The sequence below is a fragment of the Cynocephalus volans genome, chromosome 12 (assembly GCF_027409185.1).
Source record: "Cynocephalus volans isolate mCynVol1 chromosome 12, mCynVol1.pri, whole genome shotgun sequence".
Classification (NCBI taxonomy): Eukaryota; Metazoa; Chordata; class Mammalia; order Dermoptera; family Cynocephalidae; genus Cynocephalus; species Cynocephalus volans.
Genome location: NC_084471.1, coordinates 74,676,794 through 74,695,386, shown reverse-complemented (window position 1 = coordinate 74,695,386; position 18,593 = coordinate 74,676,794). Strand labels below are relative to the sequence as shown.

Below are 18,593 nucleotides of genomic sequence, written 5' to 3'. Positions count from 1 at the left end.
TCATTAGATGGTAGCCTTCTTTATCTCTTTATGGTTTTTGGTTTAAAGTCTATTTTATCTAAGAATAGCTACTCTAGCTCTTTTTTCATTTCTATTTGCATGGTATATCTTTTTCCATCCTTTCACTCTTAGTCGATGTGTGTCTTTACAGGTGAGGTGAGTCTCTTGAAGGCAGCATATTGTTGGGTCCATCTTTTTAATCCAGTCAGCCAGTCTGTGTCCTTTGAGTGGAGAATTTAATCCTTTTACATTAAGAATTATTACTGAAAGATGTTGATTTACTCCTAGCATTTTATTGATTTTCTTTTGGATGTCTTAAGTATCTTTTGTTCCTTTCTTTCTGATTTACTGTTTGTCTTCTGTGTTTATTGGTTTCTTGGGGTGGCAGATAAACTTTTTATTCTCTTTATTGTTTGCATTTTTATTTTCCTGGTGGGTTTTGTTCTTTCTTGAGTATTCATGACAGTGATGGTTGTTTTTCAGGTACCAAACCCAGTACTCCCTTGAGAATTTCTTGTAAGGCTGGTTGTGTGGTAGTGAACTCCTGAAATTTGTGTTTGTCTAAGAAATATACAATTTGTCCTTCATTTTGGAAGGATAGCCTTGCTGGGTAAAGTATTCTTGGCTGGCAGTTTTTGTCATTTAGTATTTTGAATATATCATCCCATTCTTTTCTAGCTTTGAGCGTTTCCAGTGAAAAGTCTGATGTTACTCTGATTTGCGCTCCCGTATAGGTAACATGATGCTTCTCTCTTGAAGCTTTTAAGATCCTCTCTTTGTCTTTGAGTTTTGCTAATTTGACTATAACATATCTTAGGCAGGACTTTTTTGGGTTGAATATGTTTTCAATGTCATTTCCTTTTTCCTCCCCTTCTGAAATACCCAAGATTCAGATATTTGAGCACTTAAGGTTGTTTTCTCTCTTAGATTTTCTTCAACTTTTTAAATTTTTTTTTTTAGGGGGGGGGTCTGCCTGTGTTATTTCAAACAGCTTGTCTTCAAGGTCAGAAATTCTCTCTTCTGCTTGTTCTAGCCTGCTGGTTAGACTCTCTGTGTTTTGTATTTCTTTGAATGAATCCTTCAGCTCTGCAAGCTCTGCTACATTCTTTTTTAGGGCATTGATTTCTTTGTACATTTCTTCTTTCAGGTCCTGTATACTTTTTTCCTCATTTCATTGTGTTGTCTAACTTAGTTTTCTTGTATCTCATTTAGTTTCCTTAGAATTGTTGCTCAAAATTTCAGTCATTTCAAGGACTTCCTGTTCTATAGGATCTAGAGCTTGAGAATTATTATTTTCCTTTGGTGGTGTCATACTTTCTTGATTTTTCATATTTCTGGTATCTTTCCTTTGGGGTATAGTTATTGCAGCAGGGGGGTTCATGGTCCACTTGTTTAACCCTGGTATCTGGCCTGGATCCCACAGGGACTGCCAAATCTGGGTGGCAGGGAAGAAACAGAGGTGGCCAACAAGAATGGCTGATTTCCTAGCACCCTGCTCTGACCCAAGTCCCAGGCAGAAGCTCAGGAGGTCAGTGCTGTGCAATGGATGAGGGCAGAAAGGAGAAAACGGACTTCTTTCTTTTCCACCTGACTTTGAAGCAGCCAGTCTCCTGAAAACCATTCTGTCAGCTTCCTCTGCTTCACTCTCAGGATAAACCTGACTTTGGATCATGCTAGGAAAGCAGCCATGCTTGTTGGCCACCGCTGTTTCTTCCCTCTGTCCAGGCATTACCTCCTCCTCCTAAGAAGGCTGTGAGGTTGATAATTGAACACCAGTTTATAGACGAAGAAACTGAAACCTGGGAAGATTCAGAAGAGCATCCTCCCTCCTCTTTTTACTTCTTTTAAACAAATACCTGGGGTTTTACCGGCCTTGAGTATCCATTATCCATTAAGATGAGCTCAGTATGTCCTGCACAATGCAGGCAGTTATTACTGTTCTACTCCCAAGATAAGTTAGGTCAGAGTTTTCACTGATCAAGAATAATGAGCCTGAAGATCTAAGTAAAGTAGTAAAGTAGTAGGTTAAGAATTGAAGTGCAAAAATTGGACTAGTAGAGAGAGGGAATGGAGGCAGGGAGTAAGGAGATTAAAGGAATTTTGAAAAAACAAAGCATGGTGATTATAAAAAATAAAATGAAGCGGTCAATGTGAAAGACTTTATGAATAAAATATTACCTCTTTTTTAAAATTTTCTTTTAAAAATGTCTTACATGGCACTGGATACTTCTATCAAACTTCACCCCCCCACCCCAACTCCCTTCCTTGACCCCTTGATCCCATAAAAAGAGAAAAGTCATATTCCAGATGAAGACCAAGGCTTTTCCTTTCTCCTGTCCCCATTTCTTAATTCATCTTTCTTTCTGTCTCCAAGTACAGGTGGGAAATAACTGAGGAACTATTTTTTCATGAATGAGATTTTTGATCACAGCACACAAGAAATCTGTAGAAGTTGCTTTCAAATTAAAACCAATTTCATACCCAGTAGAAAACTTTACTTTCATGGAAGGAAAAGCTAAACAGGAGCATCCAAAAAACTTCTTTCTAAAAAGAAGCCATCTCTATATACACTTGATCAATTACTACGAAGAACTATCCTCTTCCTTAAATCAAGAAATAAAAAGAGAATTGCTCTATTGCTAATGCTTTGTGTCATTTACGTAGAACAAGTGCAAGATACTCACATATCAGTCCTTTTATTTGCGAAGCATAATTTCTCATCAGTTATATTTTAGCAAAAGACTAAATTCAATGTCAATTCTTTGTGAAAATCTTCTAAGTAATATAGGAACAATAAAGATGGCATTAGTGGAAAAAAACAATCAAATCCACTTTAACCTCAGCAGTAGTTCACAGGTATTATTACCAATACATTTGCTACTTTGTTAGATCAAAATGTCCCCAATTCATTCAGCTCTACTGTTTTGGGTTTTCTGAGCTTCCCAAATTGCATGTCTATTTGCTGCTGATGTCTGAAAGGCAAGAGGAGGTGAGATCAAAGATCCACACATGCACTGATAGAAAGGGATGATATTGCATTGTTTCGTTTTTCTTGTATATTTCTTACTAGCAGCTTGAAGTGATCCATAGATCAGGAAACTGACAGACATTGAAAGCTTTCCTGGTTATGGCCATTCACATATTCTCCCTTCCTCCTCTGAGGCCCCTCTCTCTTAACCAGAATTCTCTGCAGGGAGGGGAATGGGAAGTGAGATGGACATGGAAACCCCTAGAATGTTCAGGAACTATATTACTAGCACACCTCTATCAACTGAATATATAGAGGTCTTGGAGAAATTGAACTTTTTTATATTGAGATAATGGATTAAAATCTCAAATTGATATTGTTTATGACTTTTTCATATTCAAGTTTTTAAAAAAATATTAACTGAATATAGGACTGATCATTTAGTGATTATTTGGTTATTAAAAGTGGAAATGTGTGTATTAATACCTAAGAACCTATCTCAAATGTTTCTTCATACTCGATGTATTCTTTCTTCACGTGCTAGTTATAACTTTGGTGCCACTATGGAAAAACCAAGAGCAGGTGAGACACCTAAAACTAACCTCACGTGCATCTGTTTCCCTTCCTTCTGAGAGGGAGGGTCTTCCCACTAATTTTACCTTAACAACAAGGAAATAACTAATGACAATTTGGGAATTAATTCACTGTTGATCTCTCATGCTACCGTGTCAGGTCTTCCACTGTTTGGCTCAAATTGATGCTGAATTGCAAGAGAGCAGGACTGGACTCTGGCATCTTTAAATCCCTTGCAGTTGTTAGCAGAGATGATTAATAAAATCCCCTTGATGTGAACTGAAGAACTTGGTGAAATGAATTAAATCCTCTTTCCTTTTTCTTCTTACACAAAACCTGCTCTTATTTTTTAAAAGCACTGAAACAAAATGTAACAAATTTACTCCATATTTATTAAATATAGATCACTTCCTTCCCATGAAAATTTAAGGTCAGTTCTCCAGAATGAAAGAGATAAACATGTGTAGACGCAAATCAATTCTATATATTTCTTATTACCACATTAAAGAGAAAATCTGAGGATATAAGTTATGACTTAATTTTGATTTTGAATGCATACTGCTACTTAATGTACACAAAATAACCATCACAGAATGAAACCGATACATCTGACAGCTGGCTGCATTTAAATGATTTTAAAGTAAGTGCTTATAAAAAGTCAATTTTTGGTGTTTTGCTGCTTAGGAACAAAACAAGTCACAAATATGTTTTTATGTTCATTTTCTCTGACAGGACTGGGAATTCCCACATTTCATGGGAGATGTCGATGTAAATCTCCCTGGGTTGCACACTCCTCACATGCAGTTCAAGATTCCTTTCTTCCAGAAGATCTTCAAGGAGGAGTATCATATTCACATAACAGGTATATTATAACTTTAAACACAATTTGATTGTTTCCCTGTATTAGTTAGGGTAATGCTAGCAAATCATAACATTTGAGAGACGCAAATGTAATTTTATTTCTCACTCACTTAACAGTAACCAGGTGGTTCCAGGTTGGCTGGAGCTGCACATTGTCATTCTGGCCTAGGCTACTGGTGGCTTTGACAATTTCAGCGTTAACATCCAGCAGGCAGACGGGAATAAAGAGAGCGAGGAAAATGATTACGAAGGCTTTACCTGTTTCTTAACCTCCTTGGCCTGGAAAAGAAACATGTCACCTCCACTTACATTCCATTGGTGATAACTAGTAGAGAGCCCTACTTATGGCCAAGGAGAGTGCGGAAATGTAGTCCCCAGCCGGGTGGCCATCTCTGGTGTCAGGTCTCGGGTTCTAGTGCTGCATGGAATTATCAAAGGGGGAGGACAAAGCTCTGCTATGGAGAGTTGTTTTGTCATACTCCAGAGACCACGCTACCTGGATCTCTTCACTGTATGGCTTTCTTTTTCACAAGATACAGCTTAGTACATATTTTCAACATTAATGTTTTTTGTGTTCTTATTCTTCATTTGTTGCTGGGATCAAAACGATGGTGTCCGTTAGGGAGTTAGGCCACTTCTCATTTGATTTCCTAAATCCTTACTTCTGTGGCAGAGCTCAGGTTTATCTCAAGTGATTCTCTTGTGGATCCCCAGATTATTTCATTTTCAGATATTTCCTGCTTTTGAAATGGCTGAAATATGACTTATTATCATATTCTTTCATGACATCTCAGTCATTCTCCTCTAAGAAAGGCTTCCTGGAGTTACGTTTTATACCTGTTTTTCTTCTTTATAACAAGAAACAGACAGCTGAATGATCACAGATAAAGGACAGCATTAGTTCCCAAGCTCTTCAAATGCAGGTAGTGAATGTGTGTGTGTGTGTTAAGGACAATGGTCTAGGATCCCACACCTGCTCTAATAAAAACTGCTGAAGAAATTTGTGCTTATGCTACCCGTCTGTGTTGCCAAATAAAAATAGCCTGAGCACAGAAAATGTTAACATCTGAGTACTGCAAAAAATGCTTGCTTCCCAGCTAGGAGGCAGTTTTCTGTTTTGAACATGAGGCGACCTTCCTAAATTGGAAGATGAGCTCATGAATAGGGAAGATGCAGCAGGTTTCTTCTTCTGTTCAAAATGAATGAGGCCCATCTATTAAATTCTCTGGGTAAATCAATCAATTTGAGTTCAGGTCACATAGTGTGGTTTCAGAGTCCCCACTTAATCTCTGCAGCATGCCACCCTCTCAGACTTCTGAAACAGCTATCAAACACATGGCATCATCGTATCCCTCTGGGTGGCTTTTGCCCGGACCATCTGTTCTTGCTACCAGCTCTCGTCCCAGGCCATCACTGCACTAATATTGTGTCTGAGTATTAGGATGCCTGTCAAAAATATACTGCTTAAGTGAAGAACATCATGTTAAAATTTTTTTAAAAAGAAAATAATTGGAGGACCTGTTGGTAAGAAAAAAATCAACCTCTTAAAAATATTTAATTTAGAGCTATTTTGCACGGCTTTGTCATTGATATACACTGTTGTTTACAGATGGGGCATATTTTCAGGGTTTGTAGTGCCCAAAGTTTACACAATTTTGAATCCTCTATTTAAGAAGATGAATACAGAATTAGATCTAAAAGTTATATTCAGTGCCTTGGAAGGGGGCCATGCATGCAGGAGTCCCTGAAGTTTCAGTGTTATTAGTTTGAGGTAAAGCATTTAGAGAGCAGCAGATGCACGACTTCCATTTGAACTAAAACCTTTGTCCTGCAAAGTTTTATTTTCCAAAAACTTAAAGGGAAGAAAGACTAGTTAAGTTTTTGTAATGGAGACTGCACTTTAAAATGTTTGCCAGAAGGAGGGAATATATTGCAATTAAGATTTTGATGCAGTGTTTGCCAAATTATGCTTATTGCCAAACTATTGAGGGAACTTTACAAATGTACAGATTGTTGGGGCCCATCCCTAATGGTTCTTACCCAGTAGGCTGGGCAAGGGCCAGGGCCTGGAATGCTGGAAAAGCTTCTTTATATGATGGTGATAATCAGGAACTGCTCCTTTCTGAGAAGCCACTGATGAGGTCAGGATGTAAACAATTGGGTGCCTGGACCTTGTGGAAAGGCCTTTGAGGACTGTGGAGTTTAAAATCATGATAAAAGAGAATAGGTGAGGACTTTGGGGTGAAGGGCTCCACCATAAACAAACTAAATCCAATTTGTTCACGTGCATTCGCAGATTTGTGATAAAGCTTTCTGGGGAAATGACTACAGATTTGGAGGCTAGAGAAATCAGAACTTCCCCCTCTAGTTTTTGTTGTTTCAGTTCCTCTCTCTGCTCTGTTACTGGGCAGAAGAGGTTACGGAGCCCGCATTGGAATAGCATCTGGGTTCCCGTAAAGGGCCTTTTACTTTATGTGATATTGTAAGACAATTGTTTTGGGAGAAACCGAAGTAAAATTTCCAAAATACTAGGCTTCATGCTTTATTTTAATATTCTCAGTAAATAGCCTACAAACTCCCATGTGAACTGAAAATGCTAACTTATTGATCAGCTCCTCCAAGCTCTGCTTCCTTTTTTGCAGACTTCAGTGCTTTCCTTGATGAGCAAATACTGTATCACCACTGGGGTTAGTAAGCATGAAACCCTCTATTTCCATCAGTGGATCTCAACTGTTAGTGTGTATTAGAGTCACCTGTAGACCTTCTTAAGAAGACAAACCCATCAGTTGCACACCCAGAATCTGATGCCTGAGGTACAGGGCAGAGCCTGGTATCCGCCATTCTCTTAAGCACTGCAAGTGCCAGCAGCCAGGGGGCCACTCTTTGAGAAACACTGCTGCTGAGAAACATTTTCTATTGGCAGAATTCCTCTCATCTCAGCTTTAATTTATTTTCATATGCAACTGTTAAAATCAAAAGCCAAGGGGCAGAATGCAAATCCAATAGAAATGGGTGGCCAGGGAAACAGGTACATGGTAGAGGCACCAGCAGAGGAGTTCCCAAAGTAGAGTATGACTGGGGAAAGGCACTGGGCTGAGTGACCATAGAGGAAGCTGGAGCTAGGAATGAGAAGGGACCCTGCAGACACTCAGGCCGTTCCCTCTGATCTTTGTCTGCCTGTGTTTGTTTTGCACGAGAACAGGCTAGATAGGAACAGCTGAGGACCTCTTGGAGTCAGCAATAGCTCCACTCTGGCCCCACACTACATTTCTCTGTGATCTAGAAAAGACATTCAGTGCATGCTGAAGTAATGGAACGTGAAGGTTTGGTGCATGGGCTCTAGCTCTGCTCCTTACTGGTGGTGTGGCCCTCATCAAGTTTAACCTCTCAGAGGCTCAGTTTCCCATCTATTTAATGGGGACAGTTATGATACTTATTCCATAGGGTTGTTGTGAGAATTCAACTAATTAATGTGTGCAAGGCACTTAAAACACTGCCTGCCATGTAGTAAGCATTTGATAAGCTTTCACTACTTTCTACTTAAAACTTTTCATCTGTTTGGAGTGTGTCTCCTATTAAGAAAACATTGGGTAGTCTGAGAGAGAGCTCTCTTGTCATTTGCCCACTGTTCTGAGTTCTCTGCTATTATCTCAGTGTCCTGAGTCCTCAAGAAGGAGAAAGAAAAGAATGGAAAATTCTCTCTCCCAATGAAAAACTCTGTATGTAGAGGGTGATCCAACACTGATGAATTCCCATTGACATTTTAAACACATTTAGGATCTGAATATTTTTTAATCCTGATTCCAGGCTAGTTTTAGTTTTATTTATGCACGTCAGAAATAACTTGAATTGTGCATCTGTTTAGCTCATCTGGATCCCCCTTGACAGATGGTTTGCTGCAGTATGTATGAGCTTTCATTTTATAAGCTGGGTTACAGCTTATAAAAATAAATCATCTCTATCCAAGGGTGTGTTAAAATATATTCCTTCTTGGAAATTTTACTTTGGTAACAAAGAGGATAGATGGTTAGTGATTAAGTCACATTGGTATTTTTAGCCCAAGTCCATTGATTCTCTCCTAAAAGTGCTACAGCAGCTGTATAATTATTTCCTCTGCCCTCTTCCCTTTTACCCATAAGATGAGTACAAAGATGGATTCAAAATGTGGTGGACTAAGTCTCTGGAGGCGAGAGAGGAATGGCCTCTCAATTCAGTCCCAGAAGCTCCTCTGAGTCCTATTAATGCCAATCCCAGTGGAGGCTCTGCCATCTGTCATCCCAGCCAGACAAAGGAAGTGTCCCTTTGGTGGCCATCATCTGAGTAAATTAGGAGGGAGTTGGGGGAAAGGCCAGAAGGAAGGTTGTGCAGCCGCGAGGAGAGAATTCACACTGTTGGCACGACGAAGCCCGTGGGAACCCTTTCTGCAAAAATGGAAAACGTAGAAGTAAACAAGCCTCTGTAGTGTCTGTGTTCTATTTCAGTTTCCTGAGCAGTGTGAGGGCACAGGTGCTTTACAATGGTGAGAAACTGAGAAATAATGAATAAAAGTCCTTTGTTTTATTTCCATGGGTGCATGATTTCTGGCAAAAGAGTTCCCAGAGATTGTTTTTTATTTAAGAGCTCTCCTGTGTCAGTCAGATGACGAGAAGTTCTGCGGAGGGGTAGGCCAGTGGTCTATCCTGCAGAAAATTCAGCCTGACAAAATTAGCAAGGGACTTGTTATAGGGAAATATGATGCATCCTGTATACAAACACAGTCCCCAAAGATCATGGATTTATCCAAAGTACACAAAGACCTTTTGCTATTTTCTAAGTTATGAATTTTTCTAAACCTCTCCTGAAGCAATTTCCATTTTCAATGCGTTCATGCAGCTCTAAGAGTTAACTATGTTTACTTCTATATAAAGCAGCAATTCCTTTGATTTGTCAAAAATTCATCTTTTTCAGGGCCAGAGTTGCTGTGCCCATAGCCTGTCAGTTCTTGCTGGCCCTGAGCTAGTCTGCTCTGTGCAAACTGAGCTGTCTTATCTTCATTTAAGCATACAAAGAGCAATTTTGTAATAAGACTCACATGCCCTTCAGGAATTGTCTTCACAACAAGAGGAAGGACTTGAAATGATCATAATCTCTAAGATGTGAATATTTTGCATTTCCCAATTTTTCAGATCGTATCCATTTTTAGCAGTATCCTAGAATTCAGATGATTGTGACACATGCGTTTCATTTGAGACACTACACCTTCACTCTTTGTATTGTTCCGGGCACATTGTCTCAAATGTTACATGTTGGTTAATGACATATTCTGAGTTAATATGTGTTGAACACTGAGCTGGGATCTAGGGAACATAGAAATGAATGTGACACAGTCCCCAATCTCAAGGAAGTCAGTCTAATCATCATCCAGTTCAGTACAACTGCATGGACTCTTCTTTCTGTTTTTATGATCACAAAGTTTCTATCTATACTTGTCACACTGGATTACTTCTTAAAGGAACAGTCTCCACTCAGGAAGTAACAATGACAACAGAGGCACTTTGAGAAGGTATATTAATTGGCTTTTAAGTCTTAAGAAGTTACTCTCCTCACTCAAATAATTATTACTAATTCATAAATTAGTAAATAAGTATCTTCAATTTACTAAGTGGTCTTCCCATGACCTGAGCACTTCATGTGGTTCCTAGGGATCCCTAAATTACCTAGGAAGAGACTTGAAGAGATACTAACTCAATGATCCCTTGTCTCACTGCTCATGTCTGGAATGAGAGAACATTAAATATAGCAAGACTGGCATTGCATATTTCTTTTATTTATCCAAAATTTATCTTCTTCAAGGCCATGTTTCTTGCTGCCCCGTGATGAATGCTAAATGGCTTTGTGGAGCATGACTATTTCATGCACCTGCACTGGATGTTAAAGTCTGGCCAAGTAATGGCATCACTTGGTAAAAGGGGGTACTTTTTAGGAAAAATAGAATTAAAAGATGATACGAATCATTCCATGAACTTTTTCAAGTACCCTTGTAAAAATGCCCACGGCACAGCTCAAACACAATGCTAACTGGCCACACTGCTGAGGAAAATTAAAGATAGTATTAAAAAATAGTATAATTGCATATATGAATCATGCAAAGTTCATTATATGGAAAAAATATCAGCACTTCATAGTCTCTTTCCTTAGTTGAAAAAAATAACACTTTCCCCCAAATTGTTGTCATTTGCTATGTGAAGTGAGGGTGATATTTAATGAAGAATCCTTTGAAAATTAACTATCCCAGGATTCTATAAATTCCCACAAAAATAAAATTTCCATTATAGTATCATTTTTGACAATCTGTAAGATTCATTAAAAGCACAAAATACAAGAAAGAGGTAATCCCACCAACATCATGCAGTGATTTCTCATTAAAGGAGACAGTAAGATATTTCACCAAGGAGATTAATAGAAATGATGGATGGATTCTTAACCTACCTCCTTGCTGATTTACATTATGCTGTGTAGTTGAAACAACGGGGGCAAATGCAAAAGCTCTCATGACTAATGCTGAAGCACCAAACCTCTTGTTACTGCTGATCGTATATTCACAACAACACTTGGGAAAATGGCTGTAGAAGCACTTTCTTTTTTGTGTATCTTATATCCTTTCCATGTGGGTTATTTCAAATTTATTTTTTTATGTTCAACAGCGCTTCTCACAATATACAATTTCTTTAAGAAACCTTTCTCCATTTGGAAATTGTGTATTCCATCCTTTTTGTTCTAATGGTGAGATTTACTGGCCCATCATAAAACATTAAGGTTTAGGCAATGTCTATCTCACAGATTCATCAGAGACTTTTAGGGCTGGGAAGAAATCTTAAGGATTATATAGCTCAACTCCCACACTTTATAGACAAAAACACAGAGGTTGAATTGACCCTACTGACTCTGCCTTCTGGTTTGCCACATCTCATAAGGCAAAAGAAATGTTTTAAAGAGGAGAAAGTATTTTCAAGGCAACAACACACTGTGTGGGAAACAGGACGATGGACGTTAGGGGAAGATGACTATCCTGTACAAATAGATAAATGAGCCAGGTCACGGCAGGCGGCCAGAACAAACAAAAACAGCACTAAGGGACATTTTAGCAGCCTGAAGTTTTGGCTGAGTGGCTATGACAGTGGGGAAAGGACACTGCTATGTTCACAGGAAAAAGAGGAAAATATATGAACAGGAAATATGATATCAGTAGGGAGCCTGCCTCTCCACTTCACCACCCACCTGGCCTCTCTACTTTGGAGGAGAGGTGGGGACACTTCCCCTGTTCTTTAGCTTCAGAATTCATGGATGAGTATAAAAGATCTTTTCTCAGGGCCAATATTACTGCAAACTGTAGACAAACTGCAATTGCTAAGGTATTAAATATGGATAACTGGTCCCATGTTATCTTCACAGTGGATGTCAGTGCTCAGTAATTCATGCTGAAAACACTGATCACCTTTAGGATATATCTTTGTTCCAATCCTTAGTTGCCCTTCTATCTGTTTTGTCACCAAGATACCATATTATCTGTTTCTTTCTTTCTTTTTTTTTTTTTTTTTGGTGGCTGGCTGGCATGAGGATCCAAACCCTTGACCTTGGTGTTATAGCTCTGTGCTCTAACCAGCTGAGCTAACTGGCCAGCCCCAAGATCCTGTATTATCTGGATTGAAGAAGTAGAAGAAAGAAATTGGAGAAATAATACCACCTTACATTTTTGGCAAACTTAATATGTTTCAGAGAACTTTCAAATATAATCTCTCATTTTATCCTCACAAATAATTCTTTGAGGTAGTTACACTGGTATTCTCCATTTCACAGAATAAAAAATTGGATTCTACCCACAACTAATAAGTGGAAGGATTTGGGGGAGGAGGGTAGAATCAGGAACTGGAAGGCATCTCGTTCAGTTTCCTCAAAATGAAAAAACTGTGGTCTAGAGGGGTTAAACAGGTTCTCCAAGGTCACGTTATTTAAGTTCAGTGTTAGGATGAGATAGATCCTCATCAGCTGATTGATCCAGCTTGCAGCTTTTGTCACCATAGTCCTCCCTGTCCCACGCTGGTAAAGAGGTGTTAAAGCAGGGTGACAATATCCACTAGCTGATGTCAGGCAACACATTTGTGGTTTGCTCCTCCTCTACCCCATCTAAATACTGACACTTTAGGTCACGGGGTCAATCACAAAGTGAGTCTTCCGTGTCAAAGTTCTTAGTGGTCAGACTGGCCCAGCACTGCCCCACTGGTAGAAAGATATTTTGAAAGTATGGGGAAAAGCTTCTCCTCGCCTCAGCGTTTTCTTAGTTGGTCAGTGTCCATTCCCTGCTACTTTTATTCCGTGACTTTTTTGGGTATTTTCTTTGTTAACACTCACTGAGCATCTTCTCCCCACCAGAAAAGCACCCTGCGCTGAGCTCCGGGAGTGTTGCTCTTTCCCCTCTCTGCTTCTGTGAGGCTGCGATCTCCAGTTTCTGGTATCTTGTTACCCTAGAAACAGGGAACCCTTAATGGGGGAATGCCCTATTCATAAACTTATTTTTAAAGATAAGGGACCTTTGTGAGTCAGGAAGGTGTTGGTCGGTCATACAAGCTCAAGGGCCTAATCCCCCCCACGTGGTCTGGCTTTGTAACACACGTAGTTCACACCAAGAGACCAAGTGTCTCCTAGGACAGACAAGAACCCCAAGCGCCTCTTCCAACTTGCTTTCTGACACGGGAAGCTACAAATGAGTGCCTCCTTCATGCCAGGTGAGAATCTCTAAGCTTCTTTATTTCACCTGTCTCTCATTCCTCTCCTGCCTTTCTTTTCCTATAATATTCTTGATTATTTTCCTTCTCTCTCCCCTCAGTCTTGTCTTCCACATCATCTCTTCTTCTGTATACTGTTCTATCCACAACAGTAAAAAAAAAAAAAAGCATAAACTAAAAGAAATACAAAATTTCCAAACTGTTCTTTGTCCTGATTTTCCTTCAAGAACCACATGAATTGCTACTTCCTCCAAAACCCTGTCTGCAAAAATTATCTCAGTTTTTATTCCATTTTCTTAACATCTACAGCATTTATGGTTTGTTTCATTCATTTGGCACCTTGTAAATGTGGCTTCTTATTTCTGTTGATGTCTCTGTCCTGTTTCCCCACTGAGAGGATGAATTTCTCTCTGGAACACAAAATCATATGTCTTCAGCATCTACCAGTGTATCCTAGACAGGGTCGTCTCTGAGCCCAATAAATGTTTAGTAATGACGCTCATCTTTGTGTTTGATTAATCTTCTCTGGCTTCAGCTTTTCTATTTTGCTTTATGCTTGATTCTTAGTGTGAACCTGTTTTAGATTTGGAGATCTAAGTAGTAGTTTGAACTTAACGGGGCCTGATGTTATAATACTTTGTGGTTATCCTCAAACAAAAGAAAATCATTTTGGTGTAATACATAAAAATATAACTAAATCTTCTAGAACCTGCTACATATCTCACCTAATCTGCTGCAACAAACCTGTGAGTTGGGTATATTACTATGATGTACTTGATACCGTAAAAGTTGCAATAAATTATGATAAGATTTATAATAGAATCTAGTATCCCTTGAAAGTTTTTTTTCACATTCTTTCCATTTGCAGTTGTAAAGATATCACTCAATAATATATCACCAAATAATATCTTATTTATATAAGATTTTAAATACTGCAAAGAAATTATAGTAGTTAAAATCTCTTCAAATCGTGTATTTTCAAGCAGTTCATTAGTTTTGGTTACATATATAGGTCTCATAAATGCATTCTGTTCAATAAGAGTTTGATGCAATTATTTTTAAAGTTTTGAAATGAATGCTAAAGGATTATTGATCTGAATCACATCAACTAATGGCTTAATCAACAGGTCACCTACAAATGGCAAAGTGAATTCAATTGATATACTGCTGTGCTTGTGTTTCAAAATAATTTATTTCTTGCCCAGACACTATTACAAAACTGTAAGAGACATTCAATCATACATTGGACTTTTCTAAGAACCTCTTTAGAACATTGTTTTTCAACATTAATTAAAATATTCTAGAGAATAATCTATATGGAACCAAACTTGAGTATAGCTGTAGTGCCTATAAAGCATGCAGATTTAATCTTGTTAATATAAATACCATGAATTACTGGCTCGGGGACCTACAGTTACGTTTTCATGTGCCTAGAATCCATTTAGTAAATTCCCTTTGTCAATTCACTTAACAGCAGCATAGCAGTCTTGAAAAATTAATTGTTAACAAGTTTAAAACATTAACAATTTATACTGTTATACCATTATCTTCATTTTATTGGAGAAAACTCTATTTTAATTTAATGGACCTTTGACTAATGCAGTATTTCTTTTTCTAATGCAGGTAAATGGTTTAACTATGGAATTATCTTTCTCGTCTTGATTTTGGATCTTAATATGTGGAAGAACCAAATATTTTATAAACCTCATGAATATGGGCAGTATATCGGCCCGGGGCAGAAGATATACACGGTGAAAGACTCGGAAAGTTTAAAGGATTTGAACAGAACCAAGCTATCCTGGGAATGGAGGTCTAACCATACTAACCCTCAGACTAATAAAACATATGTTGAGGGAGACCTGTTCTTGCACAGCAGGTTCATAGGGGCTAGCCTTGATGTCAAGTGTCTGGCCTTTGTTCCAAGTTTGATAGCTTTTGTCTGGTTTGGATTCTTCATTTGGTTCTTTGGACGGTTTTTGAAAAATGAGCAAGGCATGGAGAATCAAGACAAAACTTACACTCGTATGAGAAGAAAATCCCCATCGGAACATAGCAAAGACATGGGAATCACTCGAGAAAACACCCAGGTCTCAGTGGAAGACCCACTGAATGACCCTGCTTTGGTTTGCATCAGGTCCGACTTCAATGAGATCGTCTACAAGTCTTCTCACCTGACGTCAGAAAACTTGAACTCGCACTTGAATGAATCTACCAGCGCAACAGAAGCAGATCTAGACCCAGCGACATCTAAAAGTACGCGTACGAACTGAATTCACCTGCTTGGAGATAGCACAAAAAACAACCTTGAGTGTAACTTTAAAAAGTTAGTCTTTCCTTTTGTGAATGTCGGGTTTACGTAGTGTTAGGTAAAGAAATACAAACAATGCCACAACGGTGCTCAACATGCTTTTTCTAGGACTCATTGTTTTCTATTTGTATGATAATACACGTGCCTACTGTATATTTAACAGTCCTCTAGAGATTGCTTTCACAATTGCACAAGCTATCCACTGACTTTACAGCATAGTAGAAGATGAGCTGATCACCCATGTATCTGATGTTCCACCATAGTGGTGCCTTGAGACATTAAACTGTTTTTAACTGTACCAGACATGAAGTGTGGAACAGCTCTCTATTTCACGTAGGGTATTTTTGTATACAATTATTTTGATCTACACTTGATGTCTGAGCAGCAAACGGATCTAACTAAGAAGTGGCTCAGGAAGTAACCCTCGGTTTCTTATTGAGCAGCAGAGTTGGTGACGTTGACAGCTGGACTGCACAGAAACATGCTGATTACCTTTTAATTTTTATTGGCTATCTGCCAAATATAAATACAGATGCAAAATGAGTAATAGGAGAACTATAATCCAACATGGGTCACTACTTGTGAAATGTGACTTTCTCCAACCAGTAATTGCAATTAGGTGATAATACCTAATCATGTTTTCCTAATTAAAGATAAATTGCTACTTGATTAAAAATCCTGCTCTTCACCTTTGGGAACAAAGGTTAAGAGGCACAGTTGGGTGAACTCAAATTTATTGCCATTTACACAAAGCCCTAGATAACCAAGGAACTGAAGTTTTCATCATGTCGGGGTTGCACAGCCCACCATCTACAATATTTGTACATCTTTCTGTAAATATGGCTCTGGACAGTGCAAATTGAAAAACACATGCCAACCCCGAGCCAGGGAACTCCTCTAAAAATCATGCGGCAGAATCTTGTGAGGTAGTAAAAGCTGTGCATGGAAGAATCTGTTTAGTGTCTTGTGTGTGCATTTTTGATCTTGTTTTTGGTTTTTAAGAACTAAACATCGCACCTTAATAAATAATAATTATACATCAGTAATTATGTGATGTAGTTTTTTGTTTAGGGGATTCGATTGTATCTTAGCTTAGTAAGAGTCCATTTAAATGGGAGTTTTTTTTAAAGCTTGATGCCAGGAAAGCTAAGAAATGGAACACTACCAACTTGCTTTTAATTTTGTTCGATAAATTGTGGCTACATGTTTCTTGAGGGAGTGTGGATAGATCACTTTTAAGGCAAAATTATTTCCCTGTCCCATACTGACATAGCTGCATTTTGTCTTTATGATTTTTTAAATCTCACTTGTTTTGATCTATCTGCTTTTAAGCTTGCAGCATGCTGAATTTAGCATACATAATAGAGCTATGCATTCATCTGTCACTTGAGAGTCAGCTTTAATAAACAACTTTCTACAGTTGTTTACTAAGTAGTTGGAATCATGCCCCTGCTCTTTCTTTTACCATTAATAGCCATGCATGGTGCTACTTAGAATCATAAATATCTATGGAACTAAAAATGCAGAGATTAAGCTCACTATAGTAACCCATTGACCTTAATGTCCAAAGAAACTTACCATATTATCCCTGATATGTGGCAACATTGGCCATTATCAAATTTGCAGTCTAGAACATTCAACTTTTAGCTCTGAGACAAGCAAATAATACCACCTGGGACCATATTTTTATTTATTCTGAAAGTCATTGTCTTGCAGAAGGAAGGAAGTTGATTTACAAAGTAGATGTTTGTTATCAGTATGCGTTCCTTATGAAAATATTATTTGAGAATCTTTACTTAGGTATTAAGGGAAAATGTTTTAATAAGGGACTCCAATTAGCAGAAGACAGGAAAAAAAATAACAAACCTAGAGCACCATGCTTATGTGTTTCTAGGGATTGGCTAGAGGAACCTATCAACTGATATGAAAATATCTATTTAAAGTTTCCATAAATTTAGCACCAAATAGAATAATTTCTGGGGATGGCATTTTGAATGTCAAACAAGATTTGAACCTAAGGCTTCCACTCTTCAATTGTATAGTATATTAATACTGACCTTTTTCATTTACACATGGGTCTCTTTTCTTCTTTTACTACCTCTTTTGGATATTGCATTTATACTAAGTAAAAATTAGAACCAAAATAAAATCAAAGTCAAAATCAAATTTATTCATGTTTAGTCTTGGATTCTTAGTCATATGCCAATAGACTATGGCTCTACAGAGCTTTTCGAGTACCAAAAGTTTTGGACTATTAAAGGCATTTTTTTTTAAAAAAAAAAAAGATGTTTAGCAAACTCAGAAATTGAAGAGTTTTAAAAAGGATTAAAAATCACTAACCACAGATTCTTAACAAATGTGATGTCTTAATTGCAGTGATGCTTAAGGACTACAAACAATTACATTTCTACTCTTCAGTAATTACAGTATTTTCTTCCATGCAGTGCAGAATTTACACTAATTTGACACAATTTTAGTATGCTACATTTGTAGAGTACTTCATTAGTAGTTTAAACAGAAAATTAACCAAACACTATGAATTTATGCCTGATAATATATGCTTACTCATAAATCTCATCACCACATGTCCATTTGTATTGTATAACCATAGTTAGTTACCCCATTTTCTCCCCATGGTGGCTACTTATCATGTTACCTTATCTTTTAGCACATCTAAGATTACCAGCGAATCCTATTAGAAATGTTAAGAATTATTTCTTCTCCATTTGCCCTAAGGTAATCAAGCACAAAATCTCCTTTTATTTTAGTAGCATCAGATTTCACAACAAGTAGTGTCCAAAAGCATGACTGCTGACAGTGCTGTGGAAAAGCATCCAACACAGACACTCAGATTTGAAGTTGTGAGTCAATACCCTGTAACTCACCACTGGGCCCATAGGCAGTTCCCTTACATTATTTGGCTGCCCGATGGGTCACCAATGCAACCCAATGTGAAACATGAGAAAGGCAATGCTGATAAATCACTTTTAGCTGTCTCTATAAGTGATATCTCCTGACACCAACTGGATTATCTGACATTCTGTCAAGACCTCAGCTCCCCACCATTGCTGATCATCTCCCTGTCCTCACTCTGAACTGATCCCTATTTTAAAAATAAATT

General features: G+C 38.1%; 1 protein-coding gene across 4 annotated transcripts in view; it reads left to right on the top strand.

The window, feature by feature from the left end:
• Positions 1 to 16,514, top strand: part of TMEM117 (transmembrane protein 117) — a 469,003-nt gene extending 452,489 nt beyond the window's left edge. For all 4 annotated transcript variants that reach the window (XM_063075380.1, XM_063075381.1, XM_063075379.1 and 1 more), the window contains 2 exons: positions 4,274 to 4,403; positions 14,788 to 16,514. In XM_063075380.1, the coding sequence (XP_062931450.1) occupies positions 4,274 to 4,403; positions 14,788 to 15,434 (777 nt within the window). In that variant the 3' untranslated portion in view covers positions 15,435 to 16,514. The remainder of the gene's footprint in view (positions 1 to 4,273; positions 4,404 to 14,787) is intronic.
• The last annotated feature ends 2,079 nt before the right edge of the window (positions 16,515 to 18,593 follow it).